Below are 25321 nucleotides of genomic sequence, written 5' to 3' on the forward strand. Positions count from 1 at the left end.
CTTAAATTATATAATCGTGGTCGTGTAGGGGAGGCGTGTAAAACGCACACAAACGATCTGATGCCATTTCAGTTCCGTAGGTCTGACTTATGGAAGATCTTGCCTATCTTGGTTTTTATTGTCACAATTCTATCTTTGACAATCTCCTCGGCCTTAAAACGTTGCTTCTCTTTTGTTTTTATTTGTTTATTGGCCACGAATATTTTGTCACCCTCGTTATATAAGATAGGCTCAGACCTTGTCTTATTATGAGCCGCGTTTGCGAGCTCTTGACGGTATTCAATCAGACCCCGAACGTCCTCGAGAACCTTAGTTCTGAAGTTAGTTAGACCTTGGTAGTTGATTCTGGCCGAGCGGTCAAAAAACAGGTCCACTGGTTTATTATTAGTTACTGAGTGGATAGAATTATTGTACCTATCCACCGCAACGGCAACCAATTCATTTAATTTGAAGCCAGGGTGCTCGCGCTTGAAACACCGGAAGATCTCGAGGAAGGTAGAATGAAACCTCTCGATTTGACCATTGACTTCGCTTTTCTGGGTCGGCGTGTTGTACAGACCGATACCCAATGTACGCAGGTAATTCAAAACTGTTGGGCACAGAAGGCCTCTCTCATTGTCAGAGACCAGTACCCTCGGGACAGTAAAGTAGTGAAGTACCTTAACTAGTTTTTCCCGTAGATGAATCGCGGATTTCGATTCGAGAGGGAAGAGCTTGGCAAATTTCGTGAGCTTGTCTATGCAGCTCAGGTAAATCTTTTTTCCCAAGGTGAAAATATGGATGTGAAGAATTTCACACGGGTACTTTGGGATAGGTGTCGGTTGAGAAATGGTTTATTAGGGTGTCTCTCGTACTTGAAGAGCTTACAACACTCGCAGGACGACAGTTGCCTGCGGATGGTACTAGCCATCTGGGGGAAATAGTATTTCTCCAGAAGCTGCAGGCGCACCTCTCGGGGACCCCTATGAACTCTGCGATGTTCTCGTTCAATAACTTCGCAGATCTCTTCGGCATCCGACAAGTCCATCACCAGCCTCTGCGTTATTCGAATTTTGAACGCGGCAATGCCAGGATGCCAGGTAAGTTTCCGGGATTTTAACCCCGTTGACCACCGATGGTTTAAGGTATTTACCCAAAGTGACGATTAACTCGGACAAAAGACTAGTGCCGGTGGGAGTAAGATGGCGTTCGAAGCCCCTGTGGGGTTGCTCGCACAAATATTCCGAACGCTCGGGGTTAAAAATTAGTTGATTCCGGTAAAAGTTAATGGGTAAAAGTAATGGGTATATAATGAGATAGCAAGTGATATGCGTCTTCGTCTGCACTATGCACGGTGGAGCCTTCTTCAGTAGCTGACGCGGTGTCCGAACGGCACAAATTGAAGTAATGATTCATCGGAACGTTCCTAGGAGGTTTCATTTTGGAAAGCTTTTCTACCTTTTTTTTGTCCGCTCTGATACCATCATGACCGACGATATAACCGAGGAACTCGACCTGGGTCGACAAGAATTGAGTATTTACCAGATTTACCTAAAGTCGAGCCTTTTTAAGGCATTCAAAGACCAGGCGAAGTCGTTAATATAGACGTTCAATAGTCGTTACTAAAGACGATGATGTCGTCAATGTAAACGTAACAGATTTTGCCGATGTGTTCCCGAAGAACGCCATCGATCATTCGTTGGAAGATGGCCGGGGCGTTTTTCAAACCGAAGGGAAGGCGGAGGAACTCATATTTCCCGTTTAGGGTGGAGAATTCCGTTTTCGCCGTATCGGACGGTTTTATGTGTATTTGATGGAACCCCGAAGTAAGTAACACTTGAGTGTTGTGAAATATCTGGCCCCGCCAAGGCTAGCCAGCGTGGAATTTATGTCCGGGATCGAATAAGTATCGGAAATTGTGACCGCATTTAAGCGTTTAAAAGCAATGACCAACCGCCATTGCTCTTCGCCATCCGGTTTCGCCTTTTTCAGCACTATCCACACCGAAAAGTTATACGGACTTTTGGACGGTCGTATGACGCCTTCACTCAGGAGTTCTCCGATTTGCCTATCCACTTCAGACCTCATATTAGCCGGTTATGGGTAGCTTTATGTGTAAATTGGGTCTGAAGTGGTCGTGCGGATTTCGGCCTTTATACTTGTGTCGACGGTCTCGCCCGGCGACAAGGGATCGAAAAGGTGCGTGTACTCGTCGATTAGGGCCTTTAGCGTTTGACTTACATCAGGTGGATGCGTTGGATCTAGTAATGTATGTAACGTTAAGAGACCTTTTAGCAAGAGGGGTGATCTTTATCCCAGGGGATATAACCAGGCAGTTGTTCTTCCTGTCTACTACGGCTTTCAAGTCTTTAAGTGTGTCGTCCCCTATGATACCATCGAAGGTATTCAGTCCGGGGAAGACGAAAAAGGTGAGGGTCGAGTCATTTCCGATTTTTTTGAAAAACTTTCCGGCTACGCGGTGCGTTATTTTAACAGTCCCTATCTTCCAAGGCATGCCGATGTTCTCAGCACCGCGTTGATCGTAGTATGGGTCAGTTGGAAGGACTTTGCCATGTTCAGCAGGGATAGTAGTTGAAGGTTCAGGTACGGGCTCCATGTGATAGAGTTTCGTTGCCCTTTGGAACGGATTCTGTTATTCAGACGTTGTTCTCCTTATACCGGAACCCTCGCTTTGAGGAGACCTGTAATATGAACGGTAGGACTGGCCTGATCGATTCGACTCCATTTTAATGGCCGGTCTTGGGCCCTGGAAGCGATTGCTGTGTTGCGAGCCACCATATCCCGAACCTAACGAAGGTCTACCATTTTCCTGATAGGCAGGAGTGAGGCGAGGGCCGCTCGCCGGCCGGTAAAATTCTGGTGCAAAATTCGCAGGTGGGGGAAACTGGGCGAACGAGCCTCCTCTCGGGGCAACCGCCTGCAACTCCTTACAAAAGAAGTATGCTTCCTGCAAATCTTTTGGTCTACGCATGACCAACAGTCTGGAGGCGTCGTTACCGACTCCTCGAATGAAGACGTCGAGGGCCTTGTCCCTGGAATGCTCGGACAGGGCTCTGACTGCCTCCATTGGGTGTCCCATGGCTTTTAATCCGTTGAGGATAAGAGAGAGGTGTTTATTCACCTCCAAATAATATTCTTCCAAAGTCTTATTCCCTTGGCTCAACTGGCGAAGCTGATACTCCAGCGTTCGCACATCGCGTTTATCCGCGTAGTGTAACGCTAGAACTTTTGTAGTCTCTGGCCAGTCGTCATAGTCAAGAGCTCCTTCGGCTTCGCCTCTTATTTTCTGTCTAATGTGGCAGACTATGGCTCGGAACAAAGGTTTTCTTTTGATGACTTCATAGTCATCCAAGATGGCTTGCGCACGGTTGACCCAAGAGACGTATCTCTCGGACTGCCCCTCGAACGTTTGAAGTTCCTAAACTCAATCGGGAAGCGTGAAAACTTCCCTCAGCTCGAATTGGTTGCGCGCACGCACCTAGGGCACCGAGGGGGTAACTATTGGGTTACGGGCTATATTTTCAGATTCTAAGTATTCATCCTATTATTAATTTTTCTCATGAGCCCGGTCATTTGGGCAAGGAGTGCATTAAGTGTCTCCTTAATTTCCTCCATTTTTTAAAATAAGTGCAAAGGACAATATAAGCAGACACGCAAGATTTCCAATATTTTACTTTTTAATGAAGTTACTTTATTGACGGATTTTCTAAGATAGTAAATGTTGTTTCACTCACCCTTAGTTAGTGTTTATCCTTGTGTGGACGTGTTGAATGTATCGTTTTTTCTTAGTATCTGTAGGAAGAAATTGAATATTTTCTCTTTTAGTTTTATTGTGGGCAATGGTTTTTTCCTTTTTTTCCTATTTTGTTATTTCTGTTTCTATTTTATTTAGCTTTTAATTTATTCAGTGTATGTCGACAGTGACGTGCGAGCTTTGTGTTGGGTGGAACTTAGCACTGGGCACGGTGGTCCGTATTTTTCCTTTCGGGTAAAGGCCTTTGCCTACTAGGGTACGGTTGCCACACAATCCACTGGGCAGCTTTTTCGGGCGCCTCCGCACCGCTCAGCCTATCCAGCAGATTGCCACCCGCCTTAATTCACGATTCACAGTTTACTTTGTTATTATTCTTCTTGTTTTACCTAGGTTTTGGGTTGACGCTATGAGCTTTGCACTCGCGAATAAGCTACAGGGGCAGTAGACAAATCGCCGCAGTGGGTCGCTACATAAGTTCCCTTTTTTTATATTTAGGGCCCGCGTAAAATGTGCGCCGCTCCTGGACGGAGGCGGCATTAACGATGCTGCAGATGGTCTTATGTTTTCGTTATATACGATTTTTTGCGCCTGTGCAGAATGTTTTTCGAGCTACAGGTTGTAGCGGCATTCTCACTGCGGCGGGTGATCGTTTTTTTTTTTATAATTCTACTCCCACATCACTGCCACTTTGTCACTTGTCGTTATTCACCACATTTAGTGGTTTACACTTTATCTTTTTTTTTATTTTTTTGTTGTTATTTTTTTTTTTTTAACCATTATAGCAATGGTCAATAGTCAATAGCAGGAGCATTCCGGATGCTTTCGTGGATAGTCGCCTCGTCCTTGCCAGGATTCTCCGGAGTAAATAAACAGTCGCGGTTTATCGTACGTTATAATTGTATGAGCTTAAGTCGAGATTACAATGATTAGCTGGAATTTAAGCAAGTATGTTGATCGGGTGTCCGTGGAAGACTGCCTTCTGGCGTTGGTGCTGGCTCTCACTAGCCCTCCGGCCCCCTTGCTGAATGCAGCGTTTTGTAGACAGTGCAGGGCGAGGGGCGACCCCGCGTAGTTGTCGGGTAAGCGACCGAAATGTGAGCCGTGCTATGTCAGCGGCTGTGGGCAAGTGCCCGAAATGTGACCCACGCTATGTCAGCGGTCGCTTACCCAATATCCGGCGGCTGCGCTGCTCCCAGCAACAAAGTGTCGTCTGCAGACGCAGCACATTGTAGCCGGCGTGGCTGTCGAATGCGTCGTCGAGTTAGTGGGCAAGGCGGGGGGGCGAAGTCAGCGTTCTTACGGAATGCACTTAGGAGTGGTTGACCGTCAAGTGGCGCAACAGGAGTGCGCGTGTAAGGCGGCGGTCGGATAGGGTAGGGGGTAATGTACTTGGAGAGGGTTCATAACTCCTCCCCTCTCAAGATCTGCGTCCCGCAGATTATAGGGCTTTGGGTGCCCGGCCAGCGTCTAACGTCACCGGGTCTGGGGTGCTGTTGGTCACTACAGGGATACCCTATGGTGTAAAGAGTCGCTCCGACAACCAATGCGACCAATGCCTCCAGAAGGAAGGAGAAGGAAACCCTCTCGGACATTTCAGAGAGTGTCCTCAGATTTTCCATGTTGAAGCCGTTTACATAGTAGAGAGAAGGCGCGTACCCGGTGGCGGTGACTGTAGTCAGTATCGCTGGCATAACCATGAGGTGGCTCGTAGAGTAGCTCGTGTAGGTTCCCGCCACACTAATCGTCTCATTAGCGAACTGGTCTATGTAGGTTCCAATCAAGTTGTGGGTGCTGTGTCCGGCTTCCAATGCCCGTTAAAGTTGGATAAGAACATTGTACCGTCCTCGACCAGTTCTATACGCGCATCTATGATCTATGATCGATGATCAAGGCCTTGTGCAATAGGGTCGTAGCCGCATGCTGATCTCAGTCGATGGCATTGACCCTTGCAGTAACCTCGTTCAGTTGCCTCAGGGACTCGTGAGAGGCATCAAGCAACCCAGCGTTTATCCTTACTTGTTGGTCGGCCGTTTTTACGACATTTTCCTGAGCATGAAGGATGGCGTCCCAGTCCGACGCATCCGGTGAGCCCGCAATCCATTTCCAGGTGGACCCAATCCAGTCCAGAGATCGACGTCCCCGCTGTGCACCCGTCAGTCTCGACAGGCCGTCCTGTGACTCCTCCAAGTATTACGCCACCAACGCCGCAATCCGGGGATCTGTCAGCTGCATCGCCTCGCGTTGAGCCTCTTGGATCAGCGACTCGAGTCTTCCTAAGTCGATTACATGTGCCAGTTTGAAATGGCCGTTGACGCGCCAGACGGTGACCTCTTGTAGCGGGACGAGCGGAGCCTCATATTTAAAGATGTCTGCGGCCCCCACCATATGGGTGACAATGATACTTGCGATATTGGTTGGAGAGAATAGTCTTATGAGTCAAATTCTTTTTCATGATGTTACTTAAATTATATTATCGTGGTCGTGTAGGGGAGGCGTGTAAAACGCACACAAACGATCTGATGCCATTTCAGTTCCGTAGGTCTGACTTATGGAAGATCTTGCCTGTCTTGGCCCTCGGCCCTCTCCTCGGCCTTAAAACGTTGCTTCTCTTTTTTTTTTATTTGTTTATTGGCCACGAATATTTTGTCACCCTCGTTATATAAGATAGGCTCAGACCTTGTCTTATTATGAGCCGCGTTTGCGAGCTCTTGCCGGTATTCAATCAGACCCCGAACGTCCTCGAACCTCGAACCTTAGTTCTGAAGTTAGTTAGACCTTGGTAGTTGATTCTGGCCGAGCGGTCAAAAAACAGGTCCACTGGTTTATTATTAGTTACTGAGTGGATAGAATTATTGTACCTATCCACCGCAACGGCAACCAATTCATTTAATTTGAAGCCAGGGTGTTCGCGCTTGAAACACCGGAAGATCTCGAGGAAGGTAGAATGAAACCTCTCGATTTGACCATTGACTTCGCTTTTCTGGGTCGGCGTGTTGTACAGACCGATACCCAATGTACGCAGGTAATTCAAAACTGTTGGGCACAGAAGGCCTCTCTCATTGTCAGAGACCAGTACCCTCGGGACAGTAAAGTAGTGAAGTACCTTAACTAGTTTTTCCCGTAGATGAATCGCGGATTTCGATTCGAGAGGGAAGAGCTTGGCAAATTTCGTGAGCTTGTCTATGCAGCTCAGGTAAATCTTTTTTCCCAAGGTGAAAATATCGATGTGAAGAATTTCACACGGGTACTTTGGGATAGGTGTCGGTTGAGAAATGGTTTATTAGGGTGTCTCTCGTACTTGAAGAGCTTACAACACTCGCACGACGACAGTTGCCTGCGGATGGTACTAGCCATCTGGGGGAAATAGTATTTCTCCAGAAGCTGCAGGCGCACCTCTCTGGCACCCCTATGGACTCTGCGATGTTCTCGTAACTTCGCAGATCTCTTCGGCATCCGACAAGTCCATAACCAGCCTCTGCGTTATTCGAATTTTGAACGCGGCAATATTCCAGGCGAAGGTTCTTCCAGTGGCTATCATAGTCGTTACTAAAGACGATGATGTCATCAATGTAAACGTAACAGATTTTGCCGATGTGTTCCCGAAGAACGCCATCGATCATTCGTTGAAAGATGGCCGGGGCGTTTTTCAAACCGAAGGGAAGGCGGAGGAACTCATATTTCCCGTTTAGGGTGGAGAATGCCGTTTTCGCCGTATCGGACGGTTTTATGTGTATTTGATGGAACCCCGAAGTAAGTAACACTTGAGTGTTGTGAAGTATCTGGCCCCGCCAAGGCTAGCCAGCGAGGCTAGGGCACCGAGGGGGTAACTATTGGGTTACGGGCTACATTTTCAGATTCTAAGTATTCATCCTATTATTAATTTTTCTCATGACTTCTTTAAGCCCGGTCATTTGGGCAAGGAGTGCATTAAGTGACGGATTTTTTCAGATAGTAAATAGCTCAGATAGTAAATGTTGTTTCACTCACCCTTAGTTAGTGTTTATCCTCGTGTGGACGTGTTGAAGTGTTGAATGTATCGTTTCTTCTTAGTGTCTGTAGGAAGAAAAAGAATATTTTCTCTTTTAGTTTTATTGCGGTTTTTTTCCTTTTTTTCCTATTTTGTTATTTCTGTTTCTATTTTATTTAGCTTTTAATTTATTCAGTGTATGTCGACAGTGACGGACGAACTTTGTGTTGGGTGGAACTTAGCACTGGGCACTGGGCACTGGGTCCGTATTTTTCCTTTCGGGTAAAGGCCTTTGCCTACTAGGGTACGGTTGCCACACAATCCACTGGGCAGCTTTTTCGGGCGCCTCCGCATCGCTCAGCCTATCCAGCAGATTGCCACCCGCCTTAATTCACGATTCACACTTTATTTTGATATTATTCTTCTTGTTTTATCTAGGTTTTGGGTTGACGCTATGAGCTTTGCACTCGCGGCTGTAGTCAAATCGCCGCAGTGGGTCACTACATAGGTTCCCTTTTTTTATATTTAGGGTAGACACTTTACGCCCGCGTAAAATGTGCGCCGCTCCTGGACGGAGGCGGCATTAACGCTGCTGCAGGTAATCTTATGTTTTCGTTTTATACGATTTTTTGCGCCTATGCAGAATGTTGTTCCAGCTACAGGTTGTAGCGGCATTCTCACTGCGGCGGGTGATCGTTTGTTTTTTATAATTCCACTTCCACATCACTGCCACTTTGTCACTTGTCGTTACTCACCACATTTCGTGGTTTACTCTTTATCTTTTTTTTTAGTTTTTTTGTTGTGTTTTTTTTTTTCTGTTTTAACCATGATAGTCAGGATTCTGACTGTTCGGGTGCCAGTTAAGCGAGTGCTGTTTCTCGCTTCGTTCTTGCGGCTCTCGTAGCCGCATAGCTCACCTATTCAATAGCAGGAGCATTCCGGATGCTTTCGTGGATAGTCGCCTCGTCCTTGCCAGGATTCTCCGGAGTAAATAAACAGTCGCTGTTTATCGTACGTTATAATTTTATTGTATGAGCTTAAGTCGAGATTACAATGATTAGCTGGAATTTAAGCAAGTGTGTTGATCGGTTGTCCGTGGAAGACTGCCTTCTGGCGTTGGTGCTGGCTCTCACTAGCTCTCCGGCCCCCTTGCTGAATGCAGCGTTTTTTAGACAGCGCAGGGCGAGGGGCGACCCCGCGTAGTTGTCGGGTAAGCGGCCGAAATGTGAGCCGTGCTATGTCAGCGGCTGTGGGCAAGAGCCCGAAATGTGACCCACACTATGTCAGCGGTCGCTTACCCAATATCCGGCGGCTGCACTGCTCCCAGCAACAAAGTGTCGTCTGCAGACGCAGCACATTGTAGCCGGCGTGGCTGTCGAATCGTCGTCGAGTTAGTGTGCAAGGCGGGGGGCGAAGTCAGCGTTCTTACGGAATGCACTTAGGAGTGGTTGACCGTCAAGTGGCGCAACGGGAGTGCGCGTATAAGGCGGCGTTCGGATAGGGGAGGGAGGAATATACTTGGAGAGGGTTCATAACATATATTATATAAATTTAAAAAAAGCACCCACATCAGCCCGTACAAATAAATTAAATTACCGCAAAAAGGTGCCACGGCGACAATTTTTGGATGTGTTTATATTATATTCGTATTTTCTATTTATGTGCAAATTTTAAGTATTCTTATTATTCTTACCAATAATATAAAAAAATGTTTCATTACTGAATAAAAGCCGACTAAACTTTTCTCTCTAATTTACATATATAGCACATATGTTGATGTTTGATGAAAACCATTCATATAACAGTGTCAAAATATGCTAGTATTTCTATCATTTTCAATATATGTAAATTTAAAGAACATTTACACTTCCTAATTCCTATAATGACTTTGATAGTTCACAGTTCGTTGTACTGTTCTGTTAACTAAAGGTAAAAAGTATATTTTTAACGTATACTATAAACATTAAAAAACATTGTAAATTAAAACAAAATTCCGTTAACGACAATTTTGCCGATGTTGTTCTTTTCAGTAAAAACTTGCTCTATTTAATACTAATGGAAGGAAGATTTTAATTTTTTACAGAACGTTGCTATTCCCACAGACCTGGTCGTGGGTGGTATTTTGAAAAATTTTAGTTTATTTTATTATTTTCTTACGATATACCAAAAACATTTTAGGCAAGCCCATTATAATGCCAAAAATAACTGCCCAAGTCGCCCATACTTCTGAAAATATTTGATTAGTTTTCATGTGTCTTAATTTTTTTAATTTGCCCAACGCATTTTGACCACACCCACTCCGTGCGGGTGTTTTGATTTTTTTTTTTTCGCTCAGCAATGGATATTCCAGACAAATGCCGAAATTAGTAGTTCGAACGCCTATTAGCTGAGTAAGGGGTATCTGAACGTAGAGGATCTCTATTATAGCGTTCTCTTTTGTGTTAATCTGTTTTAGGTTCCATCTAGGTTTTCTCTTGGATTATAAACCTGCTGCGGCTTGCAAGGTCAAATCGATCATTGTGGAAACGGGACATTCTGTGAAAAATGAAAACAAATCAGTGGGACACAGCTATAAAAAATTGAATAATAAGACCGTTTTATAATAAATACTTTTGCGTACTGTTTTATTTGTAACCGTAAATAGTGGAAGAAAACATCATTTTGTATTATATCGTTATTGTAAAAACGAAGTTTCCATTTGTGTTAAATGGCTAACTCTTTGCCGCCCATGAGCTGTGTAAGCATTTTAGATTCATTGGTAAACGGATGATATTAAATTTCTTCTTTTCAGGACGCTGAGACCTATAGCAAAAATGAGGAAGATGTGGAACCCAAATTTAAGTACCAACGTCTTGCAAACGATTTAAAAAACATACTTAATGCGGATGTTATTACTTGTAGCGCTGTACACTTGAAGGTGTGACCTAACCATATTTTTTATAGTATTCTAAAATACATACATATAATAGTTTCTTATATTTGGAACATTCCGAGGACGTGTTTATATATTTGACCATCAAGGAAACTCAGTCTACTCAAATCTGAGCAATAGCGAACGTTACACTCATAAAGTGGCAGTAAACAATATTGATATCGACCATAAAGGCGAGTATGTGGCCACATGCTCCGACGACGGAAAAGTGAGTCTCTGAGCTTGGTGGCGATAGAAAACATCCTTCTCTATTCCTAGGTCAACATAACGGGGTTATTTAGCTGCGAAAGCAATCACAGTCTCAGCTTCGGCAAATTTATAAAGGTCGTATCACTGGATCCGGATTCCAAAGCTCACATTAAGAGATTTGCTGTGGGTATGTAGTTTAAAATCTCTGTCAAATTATCGCCATTAAATTTTTTTTTTTTCGTAGGCGACGACAAACTTATCTTGTACGAGCGTAACTTGCTAAATAAGCTTAAACCAGTTGAACTGTGCTCAGTCGAAGGCAGTGTTTTGTCGATCTGCTGGCATGGCAACTTTATTGCCTGGGCGAGTCACATAGGTGTTCGAGTCTACGATTTAAACGAAAGATGCTCACTTGGATTAATAAAATGGGAGGTTCCTTCTGAGGAGCGATTAGAAAATTTTCGATGCCACCTTCGGTGGTCCAACAATCATACTTTATTAATTGGCTGGGTAGATACTATTCGAGTTTGCGTGATTCGAAAGAGAGATTCAATCGAAGCTTCAACTGGCAAACTGCCAGTCTACATTGTGGATCCAAGTATGTAAAGTCTACTAAAACTATTAATTAAATTGGAACCACACAGTGAAGTTGATAATACTTAAATTTTTAATGTCATTTTACCATTGTAGTCTCAACATTTCAAACAACTTTCTACGTATGTGGGCTTGCACCATTATCTGTAAAGCAATTGGTGGTGCTTGGCTATCGCAAGGAAAAAAGCTCTTCTTTTAAAGCCCTACGACCTGTATTATGCGTTATTGAATATAAAATGAATAACAGCGAGGAAATCTGCACAGATAGTTTAACTTTACGCGGCTTTGAGGAGTACACCGTGAATGACTATAGCTTGGGTGGCATAATCGAGGAGAATCGTTTTTATATTGTGGCCCCAAAGGATATTGTGGTAGCTAGTCTTATTGAAACAGATGATCGTATAGAATGGTTGGTTAAACATAGGTAAGCCAATACTTTTCTTTATTTCTTTTAAATATTTTTTTATGACATTGTTAAACATCTCAGTTACCCTGCAGTTTCATTCACTACACTTTCATTGGTGTATCGCCGCTTAATTTGTATGAAAACTAGAGATGACTTTAACATTGGTATGTCCTAGTGATTTATCGCTAAGACAAACCATTACAAAAACACCACTGAAACTACGCAAAATCACAATTTCCCCACTAATTTTCGAAGAGACAAAAATCTTTATAGCTTTTTACTGATTTTTCGGGTCCATTTTTCATTGACCTTACAGTGATTACTCAACAACACATTTCATTTATTAATAAAAATGTATTATTTTTAATTTGGACTCATTATTTAAATTATACAACAAAATTAAGTTTAAGCATACAAATATAAAATTCCAACTTGGGCGTCTTTATCAGAAGTTGAGTCCAGCTTCTTTTCAGTTGATTTGGAATATATGACCACATGATTAATTAACCTTGAAGTAAAAATATTTTTATAGCAAGACAAAAATGTATTAAATCAATTTATCTTAAATGAATACATTATCTGGAGTATTTAATGAATTAAATTCACAGATACTTACATTCTAGCACTCACTTTGCTTTTTCAAAAACATCTAATCGTAGGTACACAAGAAGGACGCGTGCCTTTGAGAAAAGGAATCTGTTAACTCATTTCATTCTCTCTTGTTATTTTCCTTTTGTTCGTTCCTGTCTTTTTACTTTTGATGCCTCTGCCGACTGAGAATGTCGTCTCTGCTAGTACATAATGAAAAAGTGATGAATATGTTGATGATGATGCTTATAACTTATAATTTACTCGATACTTACCATTTCGATACTCAAAATTTGTAGGAGAGACATCGTGCTCGAGAGAGTCGTTGAGAGTATCAGCTGATTTTGTGATGCTTTTTAAATAGCGATGAATTGCGGAACTGCAGGATAACGAAAGGTTCAACTACATAACTTTATCAGATATCGAGCTCAAATAAATACTCCATTCAATGACTATTTCTAAACTACTAAATCAGCAGCCATAAGTATAGCTATTCCGAATGCTTACACAGTAACTTTTAATAGTAGAAATCAAGGGCATTGACTACACCAAAGACATTCGAATAACTAGATGCGTAACGCCATACGATTTTTTGAACACGATTTTTTCGTGCTGCTCCAGGCTCTCGCTGGAGATTAATAGATTGTTTAATAGCCAGAGAAAGAGAGAAAGCGCTCCAGAGTCAGCAGCTCTCTTGTCGGCATACAGTGACAGCTGACCAATGTATGTGCGCACACGTATTCTCATGCATTAGTGTATCATTAGTGTATTAAATATGCGACTTGTGAAAATTATGCGAAGACAATGATTTCGCAATTTTAACAGGTTGTATATTTTAATATTTCTTTTATAATATGGTTTTTTTTATTATATTTATTAGAAAATGTATTGTTACTACTTGTGACTATCACATAGAAACTGCTAATATTTTTTAAATTTCAGTGAATATATAGGTGCTAAATATTGCAATGATAAGAAAATTGTTATTGTTTAAGTGTTTTTAAAATACAGCGCGATATTTTGAATTTGAATGGTACTGGTATTTATTTAAACTAAATTTAATTGGCCCTATTTATTTATAAAATCTAATATAATAATCTATAACGAAATTGCTAAAATCTGTAAATGAATAAGTTTCTTAGATGAAAATTGATTTCCGTTTGAAAGTGTGCGCACATACAGACTTGCTTGCTTATTTTTTTAACTCACTCAAGAAATTAGGTAAAATTTTTTGATTAAATACCGATCTTAAACAAATAAAATATTCTTCAGAGCAAGGAGAAAGGCGCTTAGATCCTGTTCTGTCCTGCACTGTAGGCCATAGAACAAGCAAAAAAAACAACAAATCTGCGTCAGGCACAGGAAAGGAATGAGAGAGGAAACTTTATTAGTGAAAGAAAATAGTATTGCAAACAGACTAAGATAAGAATTGTAGGGGTACAGGGTTGTCGAGCACTTAATTCTCTTTTAAATTCAAAGTTAGGTTACGATTTGATACATGTCAGGAAAATAGTGCTGTTACTCATTCAATGTGCAATACTTACGTAAATAAAGCTTAGTCCAGTTCAGGTCGCAATGGATGAATCCAGCAAAATAAACTTTCTAGATCCTATCAAAAAGCATTCTAGCTTCCTTTACTGATAATCTTTTAAAGTTTTCTTAAACTTGTCTCAGGAACAAAGGGCAATTTTAAACGGCTTTGAATTATATGTTTTACCTCTTAATTTTAACCACCATTTAGGGGTGTTTTAAAGCTCAGAAATTATAAGTAACAAATAGTAAAATTGTTTTTGGATTATCAATAGGAATTGGCTGGACAACATAAAATGAAAAAAATGTAAACTGTTTTAAAATGCGTGGCCGTGTCGGTCGATTTGTGAGCGTTAGAGTGGGCGTGGCCAATATGTTCTTGGCATATGTATAAAAATTAGCAAAACAAATAGTAAAACGAAAAAACAAATTTTAAATCTTTTTAAATGTGTGGGCATAGCAATTTTGGGCGGTTACTCTACAAGTATAAATGTAAGTTATACAGCCAATTGTAGAGGCTGTACAGTGTACAAGGAGCTGAAAAGTTGAAGCACAGAGTACGAACATCAGTTAACAAAGGTTTTCTTTTTGAACTCACGACTACACTTGCCGCCTAACCGACAGAGGATTCGCGAGAAGATAGACGCGAAATAGGAAATAGTAATGGAACGAAGAAATGTGTGAATATAAGTAAGATATAAATATGTGTTATAAAAAGTTAGTATAGATCGCTTTAAGAGCGGCAGAGATTCAGGAATAGAGGTAATAGGATAAAGTATATTACAGTCAGAACACAATACTCCTTAGGGGTTGTGCAAATCATAGTTAGATCTACAATGATTTAAAATTAGGGCTAAGTAGTTTCTAGTGAATCTGCTTGGAACAGTGAAGTTTAGCCGACTAGCCAAGTCGGGACTATCATATTCACCACGAATCAGATTACAAATAAAGACTGTTCCAAGCATTGTCTTACGGTTATTTAGGGAAGATAAATTAATTAACATCAATATCTCCTGGAATAAGGAGGTAATATAAAGTTTGGTCATGTAAGTTTTATTAAATTCCTTTGACCACATTTTTACAGAACCAAGCTCTCCCCTGACCTTATTGACAGTAGACGAAATATGGTCTGCTTAGGGTCTAAGTTTATTACGTTATCACGGCACCATGTTTGAAAACTATCTAGAGTCTATCTAAGTCCGAATGGCAAGAAATGTCCTTATAAATCAGGCATAATTTAACATCGTCTGCATACATAAGTATACGCGAATGTTTTATTACTAAGGGAAGGTCGTTTATAAATAAGGTGAAAGGGAGCCGAACAAGGTGGCTCCCCTGAGGAACGCTGGATGTGACTCGGAGAATACAAGAAAGATCATTTTTAAAGAGGACCCGTTGCGCCCTGCCGTTAAGATAACTTAAAATTCAATTTAGAAAATCAACAGGGAAACGTAATAAATCAAGTTTCCCAACCAAAAGGATTATCGAAGTCAAATTATTTACTAAAGTCAGTGTATATGACATATGTTTAAAAATTATTTTTTTTGAAGCCCTTTGTTACAAAGGAAGGTAGCTTCTTGATTTGGTTCTTCATCTGCGCTTCAAAAAACATTGCTGGCAAGGTGATATAATTGATCTAAAATTTGCTACATTTTTTATGGAGAGGTATCACAAAGGACTCCTTCCATATATGGGGGAACTGTAAAGAATCCAGAGATAAGGTAAATAGTTTCAGTAGAGGCTTGCACAACGCATCCGAACAAAACCTGAAAAGCTGAAGATCGTAAAGCCGTGAGCTTTTGTTTGGAATGGGAAAAAATATTGAATTCGGCTTTAATTAATAGTAAGGCTGTTCAGAATTAGGTAATGTAGAATACGTTGTTTAAAAAAACTGGGCAAATAGATCGTATATTGCCTGATTCGATGTTAAAGTAGTATTTTAAAAAAATAATGAGAAAGGCTAAGAAATTGGTTTGCGCTTAGTGTTAGCGAAATTATAAAATTGTAGCACAGTTCGCACAGGAACTGGAATTTACAACTGTTGAAAGTTATTGTAACACTGAGCATTAATCACTGTAAAACTTAACAGAGCACTTAATTATTTAGAAAAAATAGAATAAGAACCGGTATCTATAAATTTCGAATAATATCTGGACTTTACATTTCTTAGGTTTGTCAACTGATTATTAAACCAAGGAGGTTTGTTGGAGATAGACGGATAGTACATCCGAACTCAAAAGTTAAAAAATGATTTGAAAATATTTATAGCATCCGCCATTTTGTCGCGCAATTAAAGATACGACTAATTAAAGTCAATTAAGACCAATTACAATAATTTCGATAGTAAGATTAGATGTTACTTTATTAAGGAAGAAGAGGAAGAATTAGAAGAGGAGGCAGTGGTCTGGCCACGTGTGGGAAGTTTAATTGCCACGTACCGTTTTTTCCTATTTTTGATCTTAGCTTCCGACTAAAATACTTCTGACTTCTTAACTATCCGACCAAAAATCACCATAACATATAATATAATCAAAAATAGCTCATTAGGGAGAGTTACATTAAAAAATGAAATTTCCCTAGCGAAAGAAAAGTTAATTTTTTTCAACTTTTATGTTATAGACTTTTGTTTTGCCGATACCACTTTTTGCAGCTAACCACCAGCGTCTTTCTTGCGCTTTTGCGATTCCTCAAATAGCTTAAGTCTATTAAAGTGCGAATCTAGAGCAGAAAGGAGATTGTCAGCTCGACAAAAACTATCTCTAGCGACGCCAAAACTGCTGATCTGTCCTTTTCAGGCACCTTTAGTTTGGCGTAGAAACGATTTCACCTCGATCGCAACCCATAGGCCGCTAGAACCAGTGCACTTAGTGTGCACATATTACCTGACGGCATTTGTTTTGGAAGCATAATTTCCATAATTTTTTTAATTCGGTGCACTGTACAAAGAAACAAATCCGAAACTTGCGAGCGAGCAGCTAAATGTACCGCAAGACCGCAGTCTTCACGCTTAGAACTGTGGATTTTGTATGCACAGTACGGGTGCACAGTACAGTTAATGAGCACACAAAAACAGCCCCGAACAGCACTACAGACAACGAACGAAAGGAAGAGTAAACAAAATGCAAAAACAAATAAAAAACTAAAAAAACCACAAAAGTTAAAAAAACTTTAAAACTGGACTAATCTGTAAAGATTCAACCGCGAAGCGAATGGTTTTTTATTAAAGAATTTATAGAAATCCACCGCTGATTTCGGGAAAAGCAAAAAAATAAAATCGCAGCGCAGAAAAAAAACCCTGTTCGCTTTGAAGTGAGAAGACGTTGAGGGTATCACTTAAAGATTTGATTTGAATTTGAATACGTTCACATTCGGACATCCTTCATCCGTCCTACTTGTTGGTGATGAATCCAAAGAATCCTTGTGGTGTCATCTCTGTATTTTTGAATAAATTTTTTTCGTTTGTGTACTCTGCAAAGTGCGTCTGCGTTAGTGTTAAGTGTCCCCTCTTTATTGTATATGGTCCTAGCTGCCGGTCGAACCCACGCAGGAGTTCGTCGTATCTTCCCAGATATCTATATCTAACGCTCATGCGTTGATTGTTTTTAGATATAGGCAAAGAAATGTTTGACAATACATTCTGACTTTACTTTCATGTTTGACTTTACATTCAATATAATTCTATATATCCGTTTTCATGTGTGAACCTTCTGCCAGCAAGGCCATCTTGAAGTAAATTTTTCTTTTTAAAAAACAGTGATATAGTGGACTGTATTCTTATTTTTTATATAAATTTATTCTTTATTTTTTTTATCTTAACTGTTAACATTTATAATACTGGCAACGGACCTGCGAAGCTTATTGCTTGCTTTCTTTGTCTGTTGCGTATGAAATATATTATTAATATTACATTGATTACTAAAGCACTAATTAGGCTTGCATGTTCGGAAATATGATGGAAATCTGGATCCTTCAATTTGTAATGATGCTCTTTTATGTATTTAATTGCATTATTCAATCCTTCAAATTCAAATGAATGAATCTCACATTCATTATCACTCGCAGAATTTCTGTAGCTTCCTCCATTATGCGATAAGAATCTATTTCAAAATTATAAATTAAATATTCGGATATTGGATGCCTACTAAACAGAGGCTCCAATGATTAGTGCAATGATTTGCACGAATGATTAATTTGTCCTCGATAAATAAACCCCTGGCTGTTAACAGCGTATATACACCTCCTTAAGTTCCGTTCCTGACCGTTTTCCTGGAATTACTAAATTTCTTCATTATGTAATAAGAATCTATTTCAAAATTATAAATTAAATATTCGGATTATTATCTGATTTTCATTCCAAATTGACCGTTTCCCTGGAATTACTAAATTCTCAGAAAGAAAGACTGCTGAATTTTTGCAATTTCCTTCTTAAGCTGATTTGAGCTAAAAATATTTGTATTTTGCCTATCGTAATAAATATCAATTAAGCTGCTTAATTGAATTTGTTCACTTTCTTCGATCAAGGAAAGCAGCTGTTTCGTAATCATAAAGAATTTTATCTATTCCTTATTAAACATAATAATTTTCTTTAAAGACTCCTGTAATGTTGTCAATTCTTATTTTCATACACCTAAAATTTACGTTAACATCTTTGGTTGTTCTTTTTAATAAATTAGTAGTTGAATCAACTACTGATGTTTGTTTTTGAATAAGTGTATCAAGGCTGTTCTAGTTTTCTAATAAATTCTTCATATTTTCTTCTAATTCTAATAATCCATAATACCATATAAAATATGATACAATTAACCCATAAATTGTAACGGGGCATTTATTGTTTTTTTAACTTTTCCATTTATTCCTTTGCTGAAGCGTATGAAAATCTTTCCTCATTTTTTTAATAAGGGTCATCCTATCCAAATTTCCGATACTTTCATCTTCCATCGGTTCGACTTTTCCTAAAGGCCTGTGTAAACCTGGTGTTAAAACTGTTGGTTGACCCATCTCATTAACTATAGTGTATAATGGTCTTGAGTTAAAACACGCTTCTATTTCTTCGTATGTCAAAATATTGTCGCCGATTATACGCTTCCCAAATACCTCCGAAGTAAGGTGCTGTTGTTTTTCAGGCTGTGTTTCTTAATAACAACCCTTTCAGCTATTTTTAGTTCGTCTACTGAAAGAATAGATGGGTCGACTTCATTTTCTCTTTTTATCTGCACATATCTATTTATGTATGCTATCATACGTATAAGCTTTTCTACACTGAAATATCTTTTTATTAACCTTACCTTAATAACGTATTTATTAAGATAGGTTCTTCTACAGACTGCTGCCGAGGCCAAAGTTCTTTTGGTTCAGCTATACTTGAAATGGCCCCCTTTTCACCAAATATCACATTTGGTTAATCCACTCCCCTAGATGCTAAATCTGCTGGATTATTCCCTGACTTAACATGATTCCATTCAGTATTTGTTAATTTCCGAATGTCATCCGTTCTTCTAATAAATTTGATATTACTTTGACCACTATTAACCCATGCTAAAGTAATCGTGGAATCACTGATTGATACTTTTAGCTTTTGTATTAAATCACTAAGCAAATTAGCTGCACACATTAGGTGCAAATTAGCAGCAAATGAGCTTGTTCTACTTTAGCATAGACTACTGCAGCATATCCTTCTTAGGAGGCGAAGAACTGTTTGAATTAATCCAGCTTGGGATTCATATATTTTCTAACAATAATACATTTTCTTTATATCTTTTCCAAAAATTTCTATCGTCAATGGATAATTCCTGATCCCATTCACTTTTATTTATCCGAAGTTTTTGAAAAAAAGTTTCCTAAAATAGTAACTGGTGCCAACCATCCTAACGGATAATATATTTTTGATAGCGTTAATAACACAACGCACTTATTTGTATGTTTTGATTTATTGCAATTTACGTTAAATTTAAATAAATCATTTTGAGGTTCCCACATCAGTCCTGAAGTTGTAATACATTTATTTTAATAATATTGATAATATTGAGAACCTTATTGCGCTCCAAAGTTGGTAATACTTTGAAATTGTTAGAAATCCATTTTCTTAAGTTGAATCCCACCCTCTGCAATTTTTGTAATATTTTTGTTATTAATTTATTTGGATCTGCCGAATCAGCTCCAGTCAGTAGGTCATTCATAAAGAAATCATTCCTAATTATTTCACTTTCTTTCTTTGTGATCACTATGGTGATCAATATTCGGATAGCCAGCCATTTATTTATACCCGTTGCTCGTAGAGTAAAAGTATCGCTATTGTGGTTGCTCTTCATCTCCCAGCTGTCCTTTTTTGTAATGAATCCTAAGATTGGTACGGTCCTCTCTTGTCTATCCGTTACACGTTACACTTTTTTAGGAAACCAATTCTATTCACTTCGGCTCTGAATTTTGGACTGAATATTTAATCATGAATTTGTGGAGTAACCTAGGCAGAATATGAATGTAAGGTTTAGTCAAAAAGGTGCTACTACTGGGTATGTGCTAACAGCCTAAAGATGCCAATTTAATCGAGATGAATTCGTTCATACGACAAACTAAAGGTGGCTTAAAGGTTCCGATTCTTGAGTACGGATCACCTGCTTGAAGTCCTGCATTTGAATCGCATTACTTATATTACGTTGTTTCCTTGATTCAGCAGACTACTATAAACGAAGCTTTGGGCAGTCTTTATTTGTAATCATATTCATGATGAAGTTGATAGTCTCTAACTAAAAATTCATCCCCTAATTTCACTATAGATCCAACTATTAGTTCCATGACCCCTACTGAGTATTATGTTCTGACTATAATAGACCCGTTAAGAAACTATAGCCTACCAGCACTTGTGGTACACTTAAGTAAATGTAACCGCGGCGCAATTAGTGTAATATTTTTAAACATTTTAAGGGGATCAGAAGACTAGGCTACTTCTTAAAAAGTCCTAAATATCGATACCAGTACCAGCTTTGTACAAACCAATAGGTTTGCTATGAAATCTTTCCGGCACATCAGTTTGGCTTACTATAAAAAAAAAAAATATTTAAAAACCAAAATACTGCAAAACGATATTTCTTAACGTTACTAGTCGAGAATTATTAATTGCATTTTATTTTAAATTTGACTGCTTATCTGTACAGCTGACATAGAAAAATCATAATAATAAAGCTAAGCTTATAATTCTGACTGGAAAATATACTTAATCTAATCCAAAATAGCTAAAATAATTAACTTACTCAACTTTTATTTGTATTATTTTAAAGTAAATTTGAGGAGGCAATGGAACTTATAGCTGCGAATGGAGGTAACATGCCTGTTCTTTCCGTTGCCAAGTGAGTAATGTATAAACTAAATCGTTTAAGAAGACTAATACTTACCATTATTATTTGTATAGACTTTATATTAACCATTTACTGGCGCTTAAGAAGTATGATGATGCAGCAAAGCTTTGCCTCCGCATCCTAGGCAATGACAAAGACCTTTGGGAAGAAGAAGTTTTTAAGTTTGTGAAGTGTCAGCAGCTACGTTCAGTTAGCGCCTATCTGCCGACATCCAACGAATGCAAACTCGATCCCCATGTGTACGAGATGGTTTTATACGAGTTCCTAAAATTTGATGTATGTGGTTTCCTGAATCTCATCAAGGAATGGCCATCTCATCTTTATGATGGTCTGGCTGTTATTAACGCCATTCATGATAACTTTCGTAAGCAACATGCTAATCAGTTGCTGGAATCTTTGGCTCTTTTATATTCTTATCAGGGGGACTTCGAAAGTGCCCTTCGCATGTATTTAAAGTATGTATTTAAGTCAATTAAAAGAACTGAGTAAAGTAATGTCCGTAGGTTGCAGAACAAGGATGTCTTTCAATTAATTCGTCGGTATGAACTGTACGATGTCATTTCAAAATTGATTATTCCACTTATTCAATTGGATCGTGAATGCGCCTTTGAAATACTACTAGACAAGACCAAAATAATGACTGAAATAGTTGTTCATCAGCTAGAACACAATCAAGAGTACCTATACTGGGTAAGTGGCGTTTGTAATATGAAAAAATATTTTCATTTCTTTTATTAACATTTCTTTTTTGCAGTACTTAGATTCTTTATTAAAAAAGGATCCCAGTAATGTGTTTCAAAAAAAACTTATCTCCCTCTATGCATTTTTTGATCGAAAGAAACTTTTGCCCTTTCTCGTGCGTTCAAAGGACTATGACATTCAGGAGGCGTTGTTCATATGCAAACAGGAAAACTTTTATCCAGAAATGGTCTACCTGCTCGGTTGTATGGGGGGCGTAGAAGCGGCCGAAGCACTTAACATTATTATTCACAGCGTAAGAATAAATAGGTGGAGATAACTTTAATATTCAATTAAAATTTTTCAGATCAAAGACATAGAAATGGCCATTGAGTTTTGCAAGGAGCATGATGACAACGATCTTTGGAATGCACTTATTAATGAATTTAGCAAGCACCCTGAAATTGTGACCAAAGTTTTGGAAGGCATAGTTGGTAAGTTACTTTGTAACTGGTAACATGTTCTTTTTTTTAGACTTTATTTTTCTTTTCATTAGACTACGTAAGCCCTGCGGTGGTTGTCGGAAAGATAAAAATGGGCCAGAACATTCCAAATCTGCGACAATCGCTTATTAAAATGCTGTGGCACTACAATCTTCAAGGTGAAATTTTATCCTCCGCCCAACAAATTAAACTTAATGATTACTTCGAAATTCACTCGGAGATAGTCACCAAGCAAAGACGTGGGCAGCAGGTTTCCTACGAACAACTATGCTCATTGTGCCACCGTTCAGTACTGATGATAGGTACATACTCTAATTGTATAATCAGGTTTGTGTGTGGTCATGTATACCATAAACCGTGCATACAAGGTAAATTGCAAAAAAACTGCATTGAGTGTAACCTTTGGAACTTAACCGTGGAGAAATAGGTTTATAGCGATATCATTTCCAACGAAATTAAAATTTTTGTAGCTATTTAATTCGTAGCTATTGATAATGACAACTTTTTCACTAATAAATTTAGTTTTAGCTATTTCTGATCCATTATTTCATTTTAATAATGCTGGGTGGATAAGGAAATATTATTGTACAGCGTGTGAGACATGCTAAAGAAAGAAGAAAAGACTCTTCTAGAGTTTTCTAGAGCAACCTGGTTTGGTAATCGTAATTTGTGCGGTCATTGGATACAACCGTCCGCGCTGTAACATCCATTAGGCAATTTATTAAATTGCGGCTGTTACACTAAAATTGAAGGAGTCCGATCAAAAAAGAAGCACTGCTAGAAGAAGGCACTTAGCGGTAGCTCACATTCAAGATTCCACAGCGTTTCAGAGGAATCAGAATTTAGTCTACGTCAACGTAGTTTTCGTTCCTCTTCCCTGGGTTAGACTCCATGGTCTTGACGACCCCGGGACCTTGTTTCGCCTCGTCAATCTGATTTTCGCGTATCCACAATCTTCTGCCTGGAAAACTTTAGGGTCAACGCAAATTGTTCTTACTTCGTAGACTTCGAGTCGCTGCAAACTTCTCGTCCTTGGCCGTCTTGGGTCTATACAAACTTGTACTTGCTTGACGTTCGGATCTTTAATAATTTCTTCTAAGTGGTGAAATTTCTTGTACTATGATACTTTCACAATTTTTATGGATGATGGGAAAGTTCGATTAGGGTTAAAAAACACATCTTTTTAAATGTTATTTTAAGTTTGAGTTTCTTTAATATTTGGAAGTAGAAAAGGTTTTTTGCTCCCTTTTATGATAAAATATTTAATGAATTAATGCCTAATTGGTCGCGGTTGCGCTGCCCACAGAAGTTGGCAGCGGCCTGACTGCACTCACTTATCCATAGAGCTGGTGGCAACGTGCGTGCGAGAGAAGTTGCATGCATCGCTTTTGTATTCTAATCATGGGAATTTGCCGACATTTGCACTTCATATACATTTGACTGTACGGCGTGGCGGGAAAATTTTGTTTTTCGCAAGACAGTCAAGTTTTATGGCCACGCTTTAATGTTACGTAAACACACTGTAACTAAATGTTGCAATATATTATGCAAACTACATCTCCCTCCTTTTGAAAAATAACTTAATATAGTTAAGGTTTTTTTTTTATGTATTTTTTTTTTCATAAAGAGGTGTATTTACTTTTTTCATATATATTTATACCCGTTACTCGTAGAGTAAAAGGGTATACGATTCGTTGAAACGTATATTTATTTATTTATTTAGAACATAATGTAGAATATATATAATAACGAGTTCGCTGTTGTAAGTTTTGAAAAAAATATAAGTTTTTATTTCAAGATAAAAATACAACTTTGAATCGGAGTCAATTCACGTCTTAATGGTATAGCGGATGAATTAGAACTAAACCTGGAGTGTGAGTTGAACGCTTAGCAAACCCTTGGTCGACTTTGTTTATATGAGCTTGAAGGCTCTCCTCTTTATTCAAATGGGTTGCGCTCTTTAAGAGATTTGCGCATGGAAAATTACCAGGATTTGTGCTGCGTAAGCTGTTTGGTTGCTTGGTGGGAATAATGAATTTCGGTATCGGCGGATGTTTATGTCTATGAATCAATTGTTTATGTTAACGCGGCCGAAATTGTTATTGTCGCCAAGAGCTTGGGATCTGACTTATGTGTTGGGGTAAATGGATTGGGTGGGTGTGATCAAGTGGTACATATGTACTGTGTGTGTGTGGTGTGTGTGTGTGACAAAGTGTTATACTATGGTACATATGCTACTTCCCCATCCTTAAGAAATTAGCCTGTCCTCAGGCGAATAATTTAGGATACAATACAGGATTTACATTATTTTCTATTTCTGTTACATCATTGTTTATAATATTTGATTCAATAGGAGTGGGTACTTGTCTTTTGAATTTGATTATAATTTTCTTAGGTATATTCTTATATTTGTAGATGTAACAGAATATTATTATGACAACTTAAACTATTAAAATAGTAAATGTAATTATTTGAAATTTATTATTTGCTTTGTTATGGATTTCAAAAATATCTTTAGCTTGTATATAAGAAAGGGCTTTTAATTTAGTGATATTGTTGTTAACATAAATCGTTTGTGTGTAATCTAACATAGTGTTTGACATTGAGATGTCTTCGATTTGTATGGAACAGTTAAAAGTTGTCTCCCTCTATTATTATATCTCTATTTATGCAAACTTTTTCGAAATTTGGGTAAATTAATATTGGTTCGGACATAATTAAAAATTTTAATTTTTCGAAGGCTGATATATACTCGGTATCTTTAGAATTTATAACAGAACCTTTTTTTAGTTTTTGTGTTATGGGTTTAGCAATTTTTGCAAAGTTAG

At 38.9% G+C, this 25321-nt stretch overlaps 1 protein-coding gene and 1 long non-coding RNA gene across 3 annotated transcripts; one reads left to right on the top strand and one right to left on the bottom strand.

The window, feature by feature from the left end:
• The first annotated feature begins 10283 nt into the window (after positions 1–10283).
• LOC6548635 (vacuolar protein sorting-associated protein 41 homolog) lies at positions 10284–23031 on the top strand. 2 transcript variants are annotated; one of them, XM_026982868.1, is made up of 12 exons: positions 10284–10458; positions 10513–10638; positions 10691–10861; positions 10912–11029; positions 11087–11440; positions 11533–11860; positions 21235–21303; positions 21366–21767; positions 21816–22002; positions 22067–22306; positions 22358–22484; positions 22547–23031. In XM_026982868.1, the coding sequence occupies exons 1-12, from the start codon at positions 10429–10431 to the stop codon at positions 22918–22920; spliced, it is 2526 nt and encodes an 841-aa protein (XP_026838669.1). In that variant the 5' UTR covers positions 10284–10428; the 3' UTR covers positions 22921–23031. The 2 variants fall into 2 exon arrangements, with proteins under 2 accessions (XP_026838669.1, XP_026838670.1); XM_026982869.1 differs by lacking the exons at positions 22067–22306; positions 22358–22484; positions 22547–23031 and having other exon boundaries at positions 10286–10458; positions 21823–21918.
• Positions 12258–12976, bottom strand: LOC113564609. The gene is made up of 3 exons (XR_003408128.1): positions 12706–12976; positions 12459–12630; positions 12258–12350 (listed from the first exon to the last, which is right to left on the bottom strand). It is a non-coding gene; the product is annotated as an uncharacterized LOC113564609 (long non-coding RNA).
• Positions 23032–25321: the final 2290 nt, after the last annotated feature.

The sequence above is a fragment of the Drosophila erecta genome, unplaced genomic scaffold (genome assembly GCF_003286155.1).
Source record: "Drosophila erecta strain 14021-0224.00,06,07 unplaced genomic scaffold, DereRS2 tig00000246-arrow-arrow-pilon, whole genome shotgun sequence".
Taxonomy (NCBI): Eukaryota; Metazoa; Arthropoda; class Insecta; order Diptera; family Drosophilidae; genus Drosophila; species Drosophila erecta.